General features: G+C 41.6%; 1 protein-coding gene across 1 annotated transcript in view; it reads left to right on the forward strand.

Annotated features, from left to right (window-relative positions):
• The window catches only part of LOC117346133 (low-density lipoprotein receptor-related protein 2-like), a 266,925-nt gene extending 246,192 nt beyond the window's left edge, over positions 1-20,733 (forward strand). Inside the window, exons 29-34 of the mRNA XM_033915540.1 lie at positions 1,242-1,364; positions 4,991-5,095; positions 6,044-6,280; positions 12,542-12,980; positions 16,452-16,590; positions 20,608-20,733. Coding sequence (XP_033771431.1) covers positions 1,242-1,364; positions 4,991-5,095; positions 6,044-6,280; positions 12,542-12,980; positions 16,452-16,590; positions 20,608-20,631 — 1,067 coding nt within the window. The 3' untranslated portion in view covers positions 20,632-20,733. The remainder of the gene's footprint in view (positions 1-1,241; positions 1,365-4,990; positions 5,096-6,043; positions 6,281-12,541; positions 12,981-16,451; positions 16,591-20,607) is intronic.
• Positions 20,734-21,593: the final 860 nt, after the last annotated feature.

Raw genomic sequence — 21,593 nt, forward strand, 5'->3', positions numbered from 1 at the left:
TTTTGGAGGGCTCACCCTTCCCTATAAGAGGGTTAGGCCAAAATGTGTTCCTGGGCTTTTATATTAAGTCCACTGTTCTCCTGGAATGTCCGTGTGGCCAGTCTACTAAAAATGTTGGCTCCTACATCCCAATGGCTTTTGTGCATTTTTCTTTTGGATGTAAACCATACTCTTCAAAAAAAACACATAAAACCCATCTAGCACGACCAATCCCTACCCAATCCTCTTTATACCCTTAGTACTCTCTAATGTTCTTCTATCTACCCAACGTAGTCTAAAATGCTTCTAATTCACCCAATTCTTATCTCCTTAAGACCTCTACCTCCCTTGGGTAACTCTTTACCCAAAATTCATTGCCTTAAGAAATATAATGACATTACTTATGCTGTTCCTGCAAACTTTTAATGTAATTCATGTTAATTTTGATGTAATCCGCCTTGAACCGCAAGGCATTGGCAAAATAGAAATCACTAATGTAATGTATTTCTTTCAAGTTGGCAATATACAGTACATCTAGTAAACTTAGACAAAATCCAGAAATTCTTTTTGGAGGGGGAAGGCTGTCATTTTGGTTTACCATACCTTTTTAGCAAGTAGAATAATCTGGTCTAGCCTTATCACATTCTTTTCCCTGTTAATTGTGTGAAAGGTATAAGATTCTGGAGCACAAATCTTACTAATTAAGTTTTTCAGATGAGTATCTGTTGGCCTGTAGTCAGTCAAATGCCTCTCCCTGCTTGTAAATGGCCATGAGACTAGCACTCGGACAGAATACTTATAAAGGCACTGCAGTTGGTACTCTGCTTTTTTTAGAGGAGAAATTTAGTATATATAGTAAATATAAAGATCTATAGAAACTTTCCACCTTCCCCCTCCAAAAAGAATTTCTGGATTTTGTCTAAGTTTACTAGATGTACTGCATATTGCCAACTTGAAAAGTGCTTCATTCTGTTTTGGAACATCAAAAATTGTAGTCTAAATTTGTTCAGTCCGTTTTTTCCACTTTAGAATCAAGTAGGGCAATTTGAAATTCTCTCTACCCAGAAACATGTTGAAATCTGTATCCCAGTACCTAATTGCTTCTCCCCAGCTCTGGAAACATATTGAAAATAAAGTATGAATTCTACTTCCAATTTGTGTCTTTTGGGTATAGTATGTCATAGTGTGCTCCTTGGCTAAGTTTATGCTACCTGAATGCTTTTTCCTTGCACTTATAATCCAACATTTGTTTATGAATGCAGTTCGTGGTGTCATTGAAACTGTTCAGCTGGATGGATCAAATTATAAAATGGTTCGAGGACGACTACAGGGTCTTGGTCTTTTCACCATGGGAGAAGGCATGATGCTTTGGACAACTTCTAATGGTAAATGTTCAGTTATACTCTGGTCTGAGTATCTAAAATATGCCATATATACTCTAATATAAGATGAGATTTTGGGGCCAAAAATGGGGGTCTCACCTTGCATTTGAATCCGCGCCCATCCACCCCCCTCCAGAGTTTGCAGGCCTCCGCCAGCCTGCTATATGAACTGGCCTTCTCCCGTCTCCTGTCCTGGCCGACTCTGACAATATTTTTTTACCTCCCTCCCACCTCCCCTTTACCTTTTTTGAATCCCTGGTGGTCCAGCAGGGTACTGGGCAGGAGAGAGCTTTTTGTACTCCTGCCTGGCCCTGAACCACTCTCTGGCTGCCGCCAGTTCTCATAAGACTCACAAGAACTAGCAGCAGCCATTCAGGGAGCGGCTCGGGGCCGGGAGGCAAGATAGACCTGAGGGGTTGGGGATGAAAGGCATCTCGGAGGGGTAGGGTGAGTGGCTTTGTGGATGTGGACTAGGGGAAGAGGGTCTCAAAATTTTTAAAAAAGGCTTTTGTGGGTCCTGGCTAGAGAATGACATGAGAACTGGTCACTGCAGTTACCATGGTAGACTGTAGTAAATTTGGGGTAACGGGTAAAATTAAAAGCCACACCACTGCAGGGACGAAATTTACCACCTGTAAGAGCAGTAAAAAGCTTTTTCTGCAGTAAAAAAAAAAAAAAAGCCATTTACTAGGTTTCCCAAGTCCCAAGCTGAATGAGCTTTTAAAACCTCCACCATTGGCTTTGTCCTCTTCCTCTCAACTCGTTCCCCTCAAGTGCAAAGTCAGAGGGCTGCCCAATTGGTCTTGTCTTCTTTCTACCTCCTGGAGGTGGATTTCCAAATTTCACTCAGTGGATTGGCACTGCACACCATATGCCCATTCATCATAATGGAACATTCTTACCAGGCTGTGAACACAACCTTTTTGGAGCGAAGTCAGAGTAGGGTGCTATTAAAATCTTTTCAGACGTTGCAATTGGAATTCATCTGGCTCCTAATTTTTGCGTACTTAACAGTTGCAATATTAGCTACATTGAATGCCAGTACTTTGACTTCAGACTTTTTGGCATTAACACTAGGCTCACAAATGCAGGTGCCATTGTGGTTTCACCGCATGCATCTGTAGGAACACTCATTGCCAATTGACTACTCTGGAACTCAAGTCACTGGACTGAGTTGGGATTCTCACTACCAGAGGACCTGATTGAAAATACAATAAGTATCTTAAGTTTCCTTTAGTTCAACATGACTTTATGGGAAATGCAATACAAAATCATTTTGACTCTGGTACGTCAGAAAGCATCCTTGCTTCAAATTACTGTCCAAAATGTAGCCAAGTGAGGGCCTCATTGGGCCATATGTTATGGTAGTGTCCACTCATAGCTGCATTTTGGCACCAGATATTTACTTTGTCATCTAATATTTGGAAATTTCCAGTCAAACCCGCAACCCAGTTCATCTTTGGAATTAACCCTGCCACTAGACTAGGGGTAGGCAATTCCGGTCCTCAAGAGCCACAGGCAGGGGGTTAAAAGTTTGAACTAGGGGTGAAATGAATATTCATACAGGGCCAAATAGTAATTTTAAATTCAAATGTGAGAGTTCAGGACTCGGCATAAATTCTAATGAACTAAAACACTATCTGATTTCACATAATTGCTTTTATTTGTAAAAGTTGATGCCCTTTAATCATTTTCAGTATTTAAAGTAGGCCAGATAGTGAAATATTCTATTCAGTCCTATATAATGAGGTTTAATAGTTATTAAATGTTAATTTTGGTGGATATTGATTGTTACTATAATTTCTTTCAATTGTAAATCTATTTTCGTTAAGATATATGCTTGTAAAAATTGAAAATTTTGATAAATAAAAATTATATTCAGTACAGCTCTAGTTTGTACACTGCTGACTTGGCTTGGCGTTGAGTACTAAGCAGCCACATAACAGATTTCTAATCGGCTGAAAGTAAAAATCTATACTTCATGCTATATTAATACTGTACTTATCTTCTGGACAACAAAATCAGTAGATCATGACTTGTAGTCTAGCTGTTATGCTAATAGTTTACTGAATCTGTCAAAATTCCAGTGGGAGCAGAAAGGGTGTTGAGGCAGTACCTACAAAGGTCAATTAAGAAGTTTCTGGCCTAATCAAGAAAATATTTGGTTGGGGAGGTGGGAATAAAATTTATTTTGAAGTCTCCTTTTAATTAAATTTGCTTAATGTGACCATTTATTTTTTTCTTTAAAACAGGACAGGACCCCCCCCACCCCTCGGAACCCACTAAATATAGTGCAAAATACAGACAGCAGATATAAATTCTCAAACCTGACACATTTTGATCACTAAATTGAAAATAAAATTATTTTTACTACCTTTGGTGATTTCATGAATCTCTGGTTGCATCCTTTCTTTCTTTTTCTATCTCCCGGCCTTCCCACCTATTTCTCCAACCACCGCTGCACTAACAGATCATCTTTGTTCAGCGACATTCACGACCGACCCTGCTTGAGGATCATGCCACCCCACACTCCCCTCCCTCACCCACCCCAATGAATATTGTGGTCCCTGACACACCCCCAGCAAACATCCTTGGTAGGAGGGATGCACACTCTCCTGCCTCTGCCACTCGGCTCCTCCCAAACCCCCTTACCTTGGATGGAGAGCAGGAGGGATGCCCATTCCTTCCTGCATTGGGCCTGCCTCTCCAAAATGGTGGGCCCTCCAAGTGAATCCTAGAATGCACAGGGAAGGGGCCTAAGGAGACATCCCTTCTGCCTTTTTTTGTTTGTTCAGGGGAATCTTTTGGGGAAGGGGGAAGCATCATGGGGGTGCAGCATAATTTTTTTTTTAACGGGGACAGACTGCGTGGGAACACATGCACAACATCTTGCCTATTAAAAAAAAAAAGTCTGCTTCAGGGCTTCCCCCTACAGCTCATCTGTTCTGGATTCCCCTACCAGCTCTACACATGTCAGTTGGTTTTCTGACTGGTGGGGTGGAATTATAGTAGACCTCTTTTACGGGGAAGCCATTTGAGCATTGCGAACTGAGGTTTTAAAATGTTTTTACCTGAAGATAAGGCTTCAGTTACTATAAGCATGAGATATTCATTGGAATTTAAGTAGAATCTTCAACTTCTAAAACTCATAACTTGTCAAACAAATGACTGCTGTCACTTGAGACATAAGAATATCCAAGAAGGTTGATGTTTTATTATATCCATGCAGGAAGATGCCCTGGTCAGCTTCACATTTACAACATTGACTAGACTGCACATGTTATGTACCTGGAATCTATTTGAAAGAACATGGTATGGGCATACTAGAAACACAGGTGTATCCAACAGATCAGAGCCTGCATCTGTGTGCTTGATATGATACCCAGTATATAACTAAGTCAGTTTGCTAGATATGAATTAATGTATTAAATTTCATCACAGTATAGCAACTGCCTCATTTTCCTTTTGGAGGACAAAAATGAATGTCCTAATTCCCAGTGCTAACCTCTTATAAAGCAGTATAGTATAGATGGAAGTGTTCCATCTAGTGTCAATGTCCTGTCCTATATTATAGTATATTGTCCTATATTATACTATATAATACTATATTGTCATATTGTCTTCATTAGGAATGAGAGTGCATTACAGCAAATTGGACCAAGAAGAAGATTGGTGGTTTCAAGTAGACCAGAAGATTGTAGACCTAAAAATTTATAGCAAATTTAAACAACAAGGTATTGTCTGCCACATGACATTTAAATATCACTGCTTTCATTCTGACTGTAGATGTAACTAAAGCGAATCTGTGATCATTCTCATCTTCTAATATTGAACTACTTATCTGATTTACACTTATGGATAAGCACATAGTGACTTCTTTATTCCTGTTATATTGCCTACCTCGCTATTTTACCTTGATGACATGTACCTTAACAGGGCTTGAAACCAACTGCAAGACATTGGTAAACAGGTTTGTCAGGGTTGAATTTTTTTTTATTTTTCTTAAATTCATGCTCTGCATTTTTATGTTCTATTAATAGTTAAAGGATACACTGAATAGAAATTTCTCTCAGCTTAGTACTTTGGGAGACTGCCTCCCTAGGGGAAATACTTTAGCACAGAAGACAACCATCTAGCAAGTAGAGCAAAAAGTTTGCTATATTTGTACTCGTGTGTAAAGGCAATGGAGTCTGGGTTTCTGATCTCCAAATTCCCAATGGTGGTTCAAAGCTCTGTGGCATCCTAGCATACCTCTGAATTTTCAATACTGCTTCCAACGAGGGTGGTCGGGACCCTACCATTCCATAGGGCAACATATTTAAGATAAGACCTTCTTAACCTGGTGCCAATAAAGAGAAAGAGGGGGGTCTCAAAACAGAGGGAAACCAAGGTACAAGCCATATAAGGAGCAAAAGCATCACAAAGGGAATTCTTGGTTCTTGAAGGCCATCCCTCAATCCATCAGTCCTTATGTGCTTGTACTTTGATTCCCCCTCTGCTTTGGCTGATGAATTGAGGGATGGCCTTCAAGAACTGAGAAGGCCTTTCATGTCTCTCTCTCTCTCTCTCTCTCTCTCTCTCTCACTTAGGAGAGAGAGTGGTGCACCTTTTTTAGAGGGGTTTGTGTTTTTTTTAATTTTTGTGGCATATTCCGATATTTATTTCTCTTTCTTGCTTGGCAGGCACCAATTATTGTTCAGGAACTAATGGGAGATGCAGCCAGGTCTGTTTGCCAAATAGTGAAGGAAGAGTATGCAGATGCATTGCAGGCTTTCATCTCATCAATGATCATGAATGTCGCAAAAATGTTGAGTGCCCTCCAGAGTCCCTATCGTGCAAGGATGGTAGAAAATGCATTCACGAGAAGGAAGTGTGTGATGGCCAAATGGACTGCTTGGACGGATCTGATGAGAGCGCATGTAAGTACTGCAGCTATAGATACTTCTTGGAGCTATAGGCCTAACCTTTTACAAGCAAAAAATAGTGAAAGATGTGTATCAACAAAACAATCAAATGTACCACACAAGTTGATACTGCAAGATTAAAGCCTAACAGGAAGAAAAGATCTCAAATTCACCTATTGGGGACCATATATAGTTCACCCCAGAGTGTAATGGTGACAAATATCCATCATTGATCAAAAAAACTCCAACCTATCCTATAAAATTATTTTTTATTTATTTTTTCTTTTTGTGATTAAAATCGATTAACCCTTATATGTACGTTTTTCTTGATAAAGCCCAGTTACCAGGGCAAAACAGGACCCGTCTAGTAGAGCAATGAGCCAATAGAGCTTTGAGCTTGACTGCACGTAGTACTTTAGCTGACTTCAGCATAAACTGTTTGAAGTGAAACACTTCAGCCAATCACCAATTTCAGATAAGTGTTCACTTTTTCTGTATTTTAACTTGGATAAATTCAAATGAAGTTACTTGCTGAATAGTTTAGCTCATAAATTTGTTTAAAGTTATTATATTCATTCAATTACTAATAAGTATGTTATCACAAAAAGAAAAAAGGAAATATAATAAAAAATAAATAATTTTTATGATAGGTTGGAGGTTTTTTGATCAATGATGGATATTTTGTCACCATTACACTCTGGGGTGAACTATATATGATCCCCAATAGGTGAATCTGAGATCTTTTCCTCCAGTTAGGCTTTAATCTTGCACTAACCTTTCATAACTCACCTGGTCACCCTTTTTGATGTACAGTAAAGGGTGTTGTTGTACTGCTGCTCAAATCCTATCATCCTTCTGACTGAAGTCCGAATCTTTTGGTAGCATTTTTAAAAAATCTTATTAAATTCTAGTACAGAGTAGGGGGTGAGAGGACTAGCAGCTAACTGTTCTTGATAGTATGGCTTAAAGTGCTGTAAAAGATTGAAATGTACCTGGGTCTCTTTGTGTACAGATATTGTATCAATTTGGAACACATGGAATATCTGTGGCAAAACAATACTACAATCTGAGGGATACAACACTGGGAATTTTCTTCCGCGAAAGGATAAAATTGAGGAGTTGGCTAGCTAATCATTTGATATCCGAAATTGAGTAGAATGCCAGTGTTCCCAGGGCTGGTTTCGTGACTATAGAATGAAGCTCATAAACCAATGACTATGCTATAACTGCAGCCAGCTAAACACTGGGTCAGCTAAATTATAGAAGAGAAATTTGACTTATGAGCAGTTTTTGGAAATGTGTTCTACCCCTCCTGCCTGCCATGTTGCTTTTTGCTTTCCCCATCTGTAAAGCTGTCTAGGAACCACCCAGCTCATTTGGAAGTTTAAGCTGTAGCTCTACAAAGCCATACTAGAGTGACAACTTATACCATGGGCTAATTACCAGATGTGATCTAGAGCTAATCCTTATGTAACACTCCCTTCAGGGTGGCTCTGGGTCAGAGCCTAACCTGACTGGCATGCCCCATAGTAAGGCTCCATCGGTCCCTCACTCATTTAGTGCTCAGTGCCTCCACCTGGGGAAAGGTTAGTGGACAGGATCACCCTCTTCCCCCCTCCCCATCCCCAGGAAAAATCCAAAGATTTCTCTGTACGAGGTTCGCTAATCAAGAAAACTGTTTTAATTTTCATAGGCCTAGATAGAAAGCCAGTTAGCTTTCACCAATTTCTATACTGAGTCACTTAAAACAATCCAATTTGTGCAGTTAGCCCAACATTAGTCTGTAATTCAGATATTTAAGCCCATTAACTGATAGTCTTTTGGCACCTTTTAAACTTATTCAGTTTTGTTTGCCAAGGCAGTATCTGCAAGCTCCTCACAATTTCAGTTGGGGTGTGGGCATGGCTTGCCAGTCCACCACCTAGTCCCCAGATCTTGCCCCTCTGGAGCTCTTCTGGGCAGGTGGATGCTGTTCTTCCAGACCAGCTGGGCCTGCTACTGTTCTTCAGGGTGTACTTCCTGTGCACGGAGGACAACTGTCCTCCCAAAAACTATACTTTTTCTAGTTACCCTTAGGGAGCCGCCTCCTCATTGAACCCTCTAGTGTCAATTGAACCCCAGAGGCCTTGTCCCTCTGCTAGGTCCATGGTGCCAATTTTTTCCTATCCTTAGGCACCAATAGTACACCTGTAGGCTCTTTTGCCCTGAGCTGCTTCCAGACCACTTTCCTTGAGCCTAGGGTTACCAGATGACTGTTCAGGTACCTGGAAGGATTTTTTTTAAAGATGGGGGCAAGGGATGTAAAAACAGGATGGTCCCATTCAAAACGGGACGTATGGTCTCATTATGCATGTCCCCACTCCCTCCTTCTGTAGTATGTCATCTCTTCCTTCCCTTCACCCTCTCCTTATGTTCCAGGTCTCTCCTTCCCTCAGGTCCCCACCACCAAATTCAGCATCTCTTCCCCTTCTCCTTTACTCCAGGTCTCTTTCTCTCTTGCCTATTTGGGTCCTGCATGGTTATGGTTCTTAAACCACCTTTCCTCTACAGATATCAAAGTAGTTATCAATATACTGAACAGTAAGCAGGTACTCTAATTACTCTAATTTCCCTATTTGTCCCAGCAGGTTCACAATCTAATTACAGTACCTGTTCACATGTGTGCCCTCTTCTACCCTCCCTAATCTGCAGGTTCTCCAAATGCAGCATTAAAAGCTTCTTTGTCCAATAGGGCCTTTCCTCTGCTGCATCCACCTCCAACTTCTATGGGCCGCTGACTTTTTTTTAATTTTTTTTTTTTATTAAGTTTTGTGCCATATGTGGGAGCATGTAGCAATCTGAGAAGGTTATAACTTTTTGAATACCTCTTTATAGAAGCACATAATCTACCATGCTCAGTAAGATATCAAACAATCATGAGTGAACAAATTGGTAAGTTAATGCAATGTAGATTTAATCATCAGAGAGAATCGGATATTGCCCACTTTGTCACCAAAGGCTTAAACAGCAAAGTCTTCAAGGTCCTTCTTAAATCTAAAGTCTTCTCACTGGTCTTGATAAGTAATGCAATGTGCTCTCTTTTTATTGCTTGTTCAAAATTCTTCCAGATGAACTCGGCAAAGAAGGAACACTTAACATTTTCTCACTCAAAGCAATCATCTGTTCATTGAGACTCAGCAGAATGTTCTGGATCTAGATCTGATCTTTTTACCTACTTTGTTCCTCTTTGGCCTCAGGCCTTTAGTGGAGCCTTCCTTAAGACTAGTGAGGAGCCTTTTTCTTCTGTCTTTAGACCATTAGGCATAATAAGCTGTTCAGTTCTGCTACCCTGATGCTTCTGATTTTTTTTGTTCTGAACCACCACCACCACCATATCTACGTTTCTATTTCTCATTGCTCAAATTAATGAGATTTATTTGAATTATCACATCACTCAGTTCTTAAATAAACATAAAACATTTTATTCAGAAAAGCTTTTTAATGTGATATTGAAAAACTCATATTGGTAAAGCTTAAAATTTGTGGTAACTAATCATTTTCATCCTCCAATGACAGCATTTAAATTTTAGATCAATGATTAGAGAATCTCTGTATATGTACTTTTATAGAGGTAATGATTTTGGATATATGCGCAAAACATAAGCAAAAGAAGTCTTGGCAAAAGTTAGATAGTTCAAAGTCTAATAGATGCTGGCACTGTCATCTTGAAATAGGGACACTGGATCATCTGTTCTATTGTCCCTTAATACTTAATTTTTGGAAATCTATAGGGGGGAAAATTACTATGGTACTAGGCATTTCCATACCATTATCTTACGATGTAGTCCGTTTTAGGACATTGTTTTTATTTATATCGACTGGACTTTTAGGGTTTAACAGACTTCTTCTTGTCATGACGGGAGTGCCCATGCAGCTAATAATGAAAAACTGGACGAATTGGGACAGACTAAACCTTGTTTTTTGGTGGGAAACCCTTTGTCAAAGTTACAGGTATTAAAGGAGCAATTGGGGACTAGTAAAGATTTAAAACTATTTGGATTCCATTAGAGCAGGGGTGCCCAACGCGTCGATCGCGATCGACCGGTAGCTCAGGAAGGCAACATGAGCCGATCGCAGAGCCCATCCTGGGCTCTGTGATAGACTCGTGTTGCCGTCCCGATCTACCGGGCCTATCAGCCTTCCTCTCCCCGACGTCAAAGATGCCGACGCCGGGCATTAGGCTGTTTTTTGTCATTTCGGGGGGGGGGGGGGGGCGTGGTGGCGTGGCAGCCTGCTCCGCGGCTCTCTTCGGCAACTCAGCAGCAGCGATCGACATAAGCTTCTGACGTCGGGGCCTACCCTCTGCGAGTCCCGCTTGTTTCAACTTCCTTTTTCCACGAAGGCGGGACTCGTAGAGGGAAGGCCTCGATGTCGGCAGCGTGTCTTGATCACCGCTGCTGACGAGTTGCTTAAGAGAGCCGCGGAGCAGGGGGGTTTTGCCAGGTGCAGGTAGAAGGGAGAGGGCCAGATGCAGGACTCGTGGGTGAGGGAGCAGAAGAGAGAGAGAAAGAGAGAGGGGAGGGAAACAAAAGGAAATATTTCATGCTGGGCCGGAGTGGAGGGAGGGTGGAAAGTTTCTGGCTACAGGGTGCATTAACAAAGGAAAAGGGGGGAAAGCTGAAAATGGAGATAGTGACACAAAGAAGAGAAAGAGTAAGCAGGACCTACTGAATAAGGATAGAGATACAGAGGGGACATGAAGAGGAGGTGAAATAGAGACATAGAAGTAATGCTGAAAAAGTGTGTGTGGGGGGGAGATAAAGACATTGAAAGGGCAAATGGTGAACATGGGGTAAAGACAAGGACAGAGACAAATGAAGATTCTGAAAAAGTGGTGAGATAGGGATATAGATGATGGACACAAAGAAGGGTGATGCTGGAAAATAGGTGGAATGGTAATTCTGACAAGACACAGAAGGGAAATGCTGGATCAAGGAGAGATGGGGCTCAGGCTGGATGGAATGAGGAGAAATGCTTTGTTGGTCCGGAACTTCCTCTCCTACGTCAGAATTGACGTCAGGGAGCGGAATGCTGGTCAGCGCGACACTTCTGCAGGGAAAGCTTGGGACGGCGGTGGCTTGGGGGCTGTTCCCTGATGGCGGTGACAGCAAACCGAGTGGCTTGGGGGAGGGCACGGAGAAAGAAAGAAAGGGGGCAGACAGGGAGACAGAAAGAAGGGGGAACAGGGAGACAGAAAGAAAAAGTTGGGGGAGAGAATGAGGTCTGGAGGAGAGGAAACATACAGGAGGCAGAAAGAAAGGAAGAAAGATTGGATGCATAGTCAGAAGAAGAAAGTGCAACCAGAGACCCATGAAATCACCAAACAGCAAAGGTAGGAAAAATGATTTTATTTTCAATTTAGTGATCAAAATGTGTCGGTTTTGAGAATTTATATCTGCTGTCTATATTTTGCACTATGGCTCCCTTTTACTAAACCGCAATAGCGTTTTTTTAGTGCAGGGAGCCTATGAACATTAAGAGCAGCACGAGGCATTCAGCGTAACTCCCTGTGCTAAAACCTACTATTGGAGTTTAGTAAAAAGGGAGGGGTGTATTTGTCTATTTTTGTATTTTGTTACTGAGGTGACATTGCATAGAGTCATCTGCCGTCCTCTTTGAAAAAACCCGGAATATGAATAATTAACATTTTCTCTGCCTTTCAGTGTGCTTTGTGGTTTGTTTTTTTTTAATTTTATTGTTGGTAGATCATTTTGACTTAGTCATTATAAAACTAGCTCGCAAGCCCATAAAGTGTGGGCACCCCTGCATTAGAGGTTTATGTTAGACAATAGATTGCATCTTTATTTAAGGTTTCCGATTCCTACATACATCCAGGGAGGGGTTGGGTGGGATTAAGTGATTTTCTAATATTTATGTACAAACGTAAGTGCTGTATTTTTATGATATATGTATATATACTTGACACTTTTTCAGTTTTAAAAATGAATAAAGAATTTAAAAAAAAAAAAATTAAGCATAAGAAGGTTCTTTAAGATTGGACCCAGTCTATATCTCAAATAACCTTTGACAAAATTTGGAGTAATAGGCCTTTTCAGTTTACATTTTAATTTTCTTTCTTAAAATAACATATTTGATTCCTGTATGGGAAGTAGCATTGCAAAGTAAATTGATTAAAACAATTTGAACATGTAAAGCACTATATTGCTGCTAAACCCGAACTTTAGCAAGGTTTGTAATGCCAAATATAGCTGCTTCATTATTATTTTTTTTTAATAGGTGAACAGCTAAGTAAAGTGAAAATTAGCTCCACAAGGGCATGGCCTGTCACACTGCCATCTGTTGTACCTCCAAAAAAGTTTTCACCCGCTCAGACTCCAGCTCAGGCTAAACCATCCAGAGAACTGAGTCTCGGAACAATTCCTGCCAGTTACCAGAGCACCACAGAGCCAGAAAATGCATCCCTCCCTGATGCTCCAGACAGAAATATTGCCAGACCATGCAACAGTGAGATCTGTAATGGCAGAGGGGACTGCATCTTTGAAAATAATCAAGAGATGTGCAAATGTGGATCAGGTTACACTGGTGAATTTTGTGAGCGTGAAGTGGCTACATCTTTAACTGTACCAATTGCTCTGGGTATCCTTGCAATCCTGTTGGCTGTTCTGGGAATTATAATTGCATTTGCATATTTTAAGAGGAGAAGAGCCTTGGAACGGTGAGTATATTACAAATGAAAATCTTTCAAACAGTAGTTTGCATTGTGAAAAGTAAAAACCTAATAGCATAATCACATGCTCCATTTTTGAATAGGAAATGATGTACGCTTGGTTTAGTTCCTATGACCTAGGGGTTCTTGACAGTCATTGGGACATTTACCGTATCTAGGCATGATTCTAGAATATAAATCTCAATAGGATCTGGCTGGCTCCATCCCAAGAATCTGGTTTAAAACCACTGCTGTAAATTTTTATTTTTTTATTGGGATTTAACTGCCTTTTTCAGGAAGATTCACCCATAGCCTTTTATAATACACTGAATAGTAATCAGCTACTCTTAAGTATGAATGAGCTGAAATCTGATTTAAATGCTGGGTAGTACACCTTCTTTTACAGGGGTTAACTACTAGTGAAGGCATAGTTTGCTAGTTGGAATCCATGATTTTGTTTTCATCATAGCATCCCCCCACTTTCATGCTACTTTCCTTTAGTTTTGCTGTAATATTCCAGAAATATCTATTTTCAGAAGCTGACTTACAAAAATAATGTATTTACTTCAGATGGGAAGGCAAAATGAAGTGTCCATTTACCATATATACTCTTAATATAAATTTTTGGGCCACATAGAAATATGATGGTAGATAAAGGCCAAATGGCCCATCTAGTCTGTCCATCGGCTGTAGCCATTATCTCTGAGATCCCATGTACCTATCCCATGCCTTCTTGAATTCAGACACTGTCTTCACCATTTCTGGGAGACTGTTCCATGCATCTGCCATCTTTTCTGTAAAAATGTATTTTCTTAGATTACCTCTTAACTTCATCCTATGCCCTCTCATTCCAGAGCATCCTTTTAATTGAAAGAGACTTGATTCATGCGCATTTACACCACATAAGTATTTAAACATCTTTCATATCTCCCCTCTCCCGCCTTTCCTCTAAAGTATACTTATTGAGATCTTTAAGTCTGTCCCCATATACCCTAAGATGAAGACCATGCACCATTTTAGTAGCCTTCCTAGTCTAGACCAACTCCATCCTTATATCTTTTTGAAGATGTGGTCTCCAGAATTGTCAACAATATTCTAAATGAGGTCTTACCAGAATCTTATACAGGGTCATCAATACCTCCTTTTTTTTTTTTCTATTATCCATACCACTTCCTATGCACCCTAGCATCCTTCTAGCTTTCGCCAGCACCTTTTCAACCTGTTTGGCCACCTTAAGATCACATACAATCACAACCCAAATCCTGCTTTTCTGTTGTGCACAAAAAATCATCACTCCCTAAACTGTACCATTCCTTTGGTCTGAAATTTGGCAGCTAAAATTTAATGCTAAAAAATGCAAGGTCATTCATTTGGGCTGCAAAAACCCATTCTTCAAGCTTTGCTAGGTTGGTCTTCATGTTCACACCATCTGCGGTGTCTGCTCTATTGCAGATCTCCATTCCCAACATCTCTGTCCTCCATGAGTCCAATGTTTCTTCCTCTCTCCTCCACCCCTATTGGTAACATTTCTCCCTCTCATATCCCTCAGATCATGTGTAGCGTACTTCACCACTGCCCACCAGCCCATTTCTCCTATCACTCCTCTCCAGCTCAATGCCACATCACTGTCTAACATTACTACCTCTTGAATCCCCTTCAATCTGTTCCTCTGTTCCCTCTCCACCACCATATCCAACATTTCTCCCTCTCATCCTTCTCTTCCCTCTCTTCCCCATGCACCTCTACCTCAATCCTCTGTCCAACAATTTTCCTTTCTTTCCCCATGTGCACCAACTTTCCCTCACTCACATACCTCATGCCCAACAATTCTCCCAAGTTAGTGCTTCCTTCTGTATCCTGAGTTCATGCCTCCTTCCTTTCTCCCTTTGTCCCATGATCATGTCCCCTATCTCCCTTACTTGCTACAACGTGTTTGCTACCTTCAAGGCTGTCTAGCTTGGCTGTTCCTTAAGCCGCACAGGGACACGTCACAGGCAGTGGCTATACACGCTGCACTTGGCTGACCTACAAGCCTTCCCTCTGTCAGCTCTGACATCTGAGAAGGCTTCCCTGTGCTGCTGAAGGAGGTTACTGGAGATCTACCACTGACCCAGAAGGCTTCCCTCTGATGCTGGCTCTTGACATTGGAGGGAAGCCTTCCAGGTCAGCCTTGGCGGAGGGGGGCAGGTAGGAAGTAGGGCATGGGATCGCTGGCAGCTGCAGCGATTAAAGAGGAAGGGTGGTGGGAGACCCGCAAAGTGTCGCGTACCCCTAAGGGTATACGTACTGCGTGTTGAGAAACACTTATGTAGAATGCTGTTTCTCTGTCCCTGGTGTTGAACTGCATATCTTACCAATCTTCATTTAAGTTTGTGGTTGCTTGTAGTTACATTTACCTATATAGGAGCCTTGTTGTAATATATGCATCACAGATATTTGTATTATGTTTAGTGACTGAGAGCTGATGGGGAGGGAGTGTGAACAGTCTTTATAGATTAGCTCACCATAATCCAAATTTCTAACCTGTTTATATTCAAGTCAACCATTTCCTCCCCCCCCCCTTTTTGTGAGGGGGAAAAAAGATACCTCTGTTTATATTCAAGTATATACAATAACTTAAAACTTAAAATATTCTGGTGAATGCTATAAAATTTAGTAACACTATTTCTAGTCAACTGCTAAAACAAATGAAATAGAAATAGCTTGAGGCACAATTTTATTTTCTCAGATACTTTACCTCGCCTGTCGGAGCACTTTCTCGCCTCTTAGGTGGCCACTAAGCAGCCATTTCTTTGGCTCCACAGTGGTAGTCATACCATAAGTTAGGATTGCATCAGCCTCCTAGAACTTGTCAGGCTCTTCACGTTTTCAAATGATACCAAGTGGTCTAAAGAAGAGCTGACCACTTGAGTCTAGTTTTAGTTGCATTCTTGTTCCACGTGTTTCTCATTTTCGTATGTACAGTACCACAGCTTACAATGGGCAAGAGCTGAGCAAACTGTATCTAGTACTGTGGTATAGCAATCTAGTAGCTAGTATCGTAAAACATGTGCCATCCTCATGGAGAAAGCAACTTGGAAACAGAATTGTGATGTGTCCTACAGGACAATCTTGGATAATGATCCTGGCGTACTGAGTTCAGTCCCCACTGCAGCACCTTGTAATCTTGAACATGTCACTTACCTCACCAGGGTTGAGACGCTGAACCTACTAGGGCCAGAGAAAGTATCTGTGCAGTGCTACATACATATAGTAGCATTATAGAAATGAGAAGGAGCAGTTTCTGAAGAATCCAGTAGCATGGCTTCAATTGCTGAACTAGGAATCTTTTTTAAAAGCCAAGGCTTGATACCACACACTTTGTAATAGCATTTCATAAGACTTCCATTCTCGCTTTTGACCAATGGTGACTGGTTTTAACTGATGCAGTGTTGAAATATGTAAGACATGGATGTAACTAAGAGGTGATGTTGTTGATAGGACATCAAGCACAACCTCTTCTAGAATATTGACCAGACAACCAATGGAAGATGCTGAGCTACAGGAGGTAGAAAATCTTGCTTCAAGTGCAACTTTTGTCAACCAAGCTTATGATAATGAGGCTTTGGATATGGAACAGGTAAGAGCATGGGCATTTGATAAGACTTAAGTACTCGCATCCTGAACAAAATCTGTAGAAGCCACATGAGCTTGTAGATGGGTCTCTTGCTTGACTGGCAGTAGCTGCTAATGCAGTTTAAATGAACTTAATGGTCTAGTCAATATTGAGGATGGTTCAAAAAATGCCTAAACTAGAGCAAGCCATAGGAGTGAATTCTGTGAGCAAACTCCTTCATTATGCCTAAGGAGGGGATAACATGTATTGCTTGATACCATAAACACATTGACATGTTGGCATCTATGGAAAGGGTACTTTGTGTTCTCAGACAAGGAATGTGCATGATTCATGCAAACATTCTGCTGTATATCATTCTTCATAATTGGGTATTATGAAAGATGTCATACAGGCTTTAGACTAGAAGTGTTCTGAAGCATTGTAGTACATAACTTTATTTAGCTATTTAAGACTGCCATTTTGTAAGAACATCATAGTGTACATAATCTAGTTTAAGAACAGATGACCCATTAAACAGAGAAAGACAACAGTTTGTTTCTAATTCAAGCCAGTAAAAGGAAAGGGAGGGGGAAATGAAACCATTTGACAAATATCTAAACTGAAAATAACCAGGAAGTGGATGTGGGGGAAGGAAACAAGCAAGGCTATACCAAACGAGACCCTAAGCCAGAGGTGTCAAACTTAATCACATAAGGGGCTGAAATCTAAAACACAGGCTGTCGTGGGCCAAATTTTTTTATTAAGATAACTTAGGGGCCCTTTTATTAAGGTGTGCTAACCGATTTAACGTGTGCTAAAGATTAGCGCACGCTAAATGCTAAGGCATCCATTATGTTCCTATGGGCATCTTAGCGCTTAGTGCACACTAAATCAGTTAGCGCACCTTAATAAAAGGAACACTCTGGGGGAAACAGGAAGTTGCTTCATTGGCGACGCACCACGGCAGACAGAAATCAAGAAGGGCAGCCGCGGACAATGTTTCTGAATCGCTGCCGAGGCTGGCAGATTTTTTTTCAGCACGACGATGACATCGGACCAGTGTGGGAGGGAAGACATGCTGTGCCTTGAGAAGGGGAAATTCTGGGAACCTGCCGTGGGCCATATAAAATGGCCAGTTGGGCCGGATGTGCCCCACAGGCCTTGCTTGACACATGTGCCCTAAGCAGTATAAGCCCTGGGAAATCCACAACATATCGGCAAGAAGCAAGTTCCAGAATGGGTACCAACGGTGGCGTAACAAGGGTGAGCGGTGCCCGGGGTGGTAGCACCCCTCTTCTCCACATCCTGCTTCTTTCCACCCCAGCTGCATGCACACCCTCTTCCCTTCCCCATACAGAGAAAGGGGGGACATGATAGAAACATTTAAATACATCATGGGTCACATCAAAGTGGAGGAGGAAATCTTTTTTCTAAAGGGTCCCATGGCGACAAGAGGGTATCCACTAAAACTTAAGGGAGGAAGATTTCATGGTGACACCAGGAAATACTTCTTCACCAAACGAGTGATTGATCGATGGAATGATCTTCCCCACCAGGTGGTCGAGGCCATTAGCGTGCTCGACATCAAGAGTCGATGGGACAAACAGGTGGGAGTATTACAGAGTTATGCTCAAACGATAGATACTCCTTTTCCAGCAGGAAATTGGACAATTTCCTGCTGGAAAAGGGGATAGAGGGGTATAAATAGAGGATTACTGCACAGGTCCTGGACCTGTGGGGCCGCCACGTGAGCGGACTGCTGGGCATGATGGACCTCAGGTCTGACCCTGCAGAGGCATTGCTTATGTTCTTATGTCCAGGGAAGAAGGATTCTTGAGTGGGCAGACTTGTTGGGCCGTCGGCCCTTTTCTGCCGTCATATTCTGTTTCTATGTTTCTATACCTTTTTTAAATTTTCCAAGTGTAAGAAACATTACCAACTTGCTGCCCATATCGTGTCTGCTCTCCCTCTATCACTTCCTAGGTGTATTTAAAGTTTGTATTGTATGTTTTCTTTTAATTATTTTTTATTATGTACATCGCTTTGAATTAGATAAAAGCGATTAATCAAGAAAAATAATAAACTTGAAACTTGAACCCAGAAGTGACGACACAGGCGACACTGACGAAGGCAGCAAGTTTGTAATGCTACTCGTGCAGGGAAAATTAGCGGTGGAAGGGGGCGCATGTACACGGCAGGAGGGTCAGGAAGGAGCCGGGAGGGTGGTGAAGAGGGCGGGTGACTGTGCCCAGACTGCCCTCCCCCCTTACTATGCCACTGGGTACTAGGCAGCAGAAGGCACATAATTGGCCTTTAAAGAAAGTAAAAGAGAATCCTGACGGCTGTTAAGATCTTTACAGGGTAGAAGGGACCTCTTCATTGCAGAATGAGCACATCCCATTTTGCTTTTCTGATCAGCAGAATGTCTTGGAGGCAGTGTAAAGTGTGGGGGGTGTTTATTCTAACGCCAAGTCTGCTAGCAAAACTCTGCCTCATACTGTTGCGGCAAACATGGATAGAAGGTGGTAATGAAAGAGGGAGATAAAACACTTGGCAAACCCCCAACCCCCATTCCTTTATTCCAAAATACTGTATTTGCTTATACAACAATCCACTTCTCTTTAAGAAGAGAGAATAAGTAAGTATCATGCTCTGTAGAAGGTTGGTAACTCAATGTAGTGCAAAACAAGGCATCTTACTTTTAAGGCTGAAAAATCAAAGGTAGGGAAAGAAGCCTGGCACCAAAACTACAGCAGCATACCACTTTTATAAGTGATGACATGTCTTTCAAGAAACAGTGGATAGTGAGAGCAATTAAATGTAAGCAACCATTAAGTGCTAATGTAACTAAGTAAATCCTTTTCTGGCTGTTTCATTTGGCAAGTCATTCATTCATTCTCAAAGCTAGAAATGCTGCAAAAGCTTTGGATGCAAGTGCATGTACTGTTCTCATCTGTGGTACAGTTTAGGAATGGAATGATCTGCCCTTTCATTTTTACTATATAGATTCGCTAGAGGGTGCCAAAGCACAGTTATAAAAGCAAATTTAAGAATGCTTTGATCTTAGCCTCACCTCCCTACATGGCCTGTGAATGTGGTCTCTAAAAGAATCAAACCAAAGGAGTTGGGAGTCCATTGTACAGTAGACACCTAGAAGCAATGGTGAGAAAGGAGTTATGTGCCTGGGGCAAAGGCACCTGTGTGCCCCATGCACCCTTCCCTGTAGCATTTCCCGAAACTCTTCAAATCTCACTAGCCATGAGCATTATCTTTTACCCACTTCTCGCACTGGCCTCATCCTACCCTCTCATTTCCTGGTCCCCATGAACAGGAAGGGCTATCAGGGAGGGATGAAGCTGGTGTGAGCAGTGGGTAATGAGATGCTGCTCACACCAGTGAAGATATTAAGAGGTGCTTGTAACCCAATCAAGGTGGCACCCAGGGTGGGCCATCCCCTGATATCCCTTACCTAGAAGCCAATTTTGCTGTTGTACATGGAGTTACTGTCTGGGACACCTAGCTGTGGAAACCCTGATGAGTAGGTTAAGATGAGATGTCTGGCAGATATTCAGTACAGGGTTATGATAGTGCCACCTGGCACAGACTAAGACGATGAATTCCAAAGGAGTATGCAGACATGGCTTAGTCTGGTGGTGGGTTTGTTTTTTCTTTAGTTTTTTTTTTTTGTTGTTTTTTTTTAACCAAGCTATCCTGAGTGGGCTTAACTTAATCGGAGTCAAAGCACAGAAGTAAAGAGAAAGAACTAGCAATAATTCCAAGTTCAGTGAAGCAACAAAGTCTGATGTGTGCTGACAAATGATTAGCTGAGCAAACTATAGTGAATTTCTTGATCTACTGTTATGAAAAAGTGAAATACATCACCATTTAAAGGGTACAGGTGGTAGAACTATAGATGCTAACCCTATGTCTGCAACTATTTTAAAATTGTTCCTAAGGTTGGAGGCCTTGATTAAATATAAATCTTGATCTTTGATCTACTTTTATATTTGGTTAAAAAAAAAAATGTTTTTCTCTCTACAGGAACTGGTCCCCCCTTTACAGTAAGAATGAAGTTTTTGTGATCACGGGAAACTTTTATATAAAACTTGCATTTTCAATTAAAAAAAAGTTGCTTAAACAAGTTTCAAGTCTCATTTTGTTACCCACATTAAATTTTTTTAGAAATTTATGGTGGGGAGGTAGTGGATAGTCTGATCTTGTCTTAGGGATGTCTTGCATGATTTCTGTCCGCATTTTCATCCTCTTGAGAAATTTCTTAACAGAAGCCTCCATATAGTAGGAACTTACCTGTTGCACTGAGTAGATGCTGGTAGTACCTTCACTGACTGGTCTAAGCAAAGCTATATAGCGTCATTCTCCTGGATGACAGCGGCTAAGAGCATAGGCTATAACTGCCTAAATCTTTTTTTTTAAGTGTGTAGATGAAAATCCACAATAGCTCATCTTCCAAACTGCAACATGCTGACTGCCACCCACTACCTCGCATGTCATTTTACTGCCACATGCACACCAAACTGACAAATCACACCTATACAAGATTGTAGCAGGTTTCCATGTCTCGCCATGTCTGTGTAGAAAGAACCAATGTTTCAGCCATCATTCTGTGGCTTTCTTCAGGGTATGAAATGTCGCGTCTTTTACACAGACATGGCGAGACATGGAAACCTGCTACAATCATGACGCCAGCTAGAGAATGACACGGTGACGGTTTACCCGCGGCCACCGCATTTAAGCCGCGGGTCACCGCCGAAAACGGGGAAGAAAACTAGCAGTCGCTGCGGTGACGGGGACAAGGCCATTCACCGACCGCGGAAACGGTGAACAGGTTTGTCCCCGCGGGCCAATGTACCCCCTTCTAGGAACCGCTATTTACCTGTGTTTCACCGTGCTCCTCATTTGTCAGATCAACCCTTCCTGCCAATCGCAGCAGAAGGGTACCCAACCCCTCCTGCCGGTCCTCCCAATGTCCTCCCCTAAGATCGCCGGCAGGAGGGTACCCAACCCCT

The sequence above is a fragment of the Geotrypetes seraphini genome, chromosome 1 (genome assembly GCF_902459505.1).
Source record: "Geotrypetes seraphini chromosome 1, aGeoSer1.1, whole genome shotgun sequence".
In the NCBI taxonomy this organism is placed as follows: Eukaryota; Metazoa; Chordata; class Amphibia; order Gymnophiona; family Dermophiidae; genus Geotrypetes; species Geotrypetes seraphini.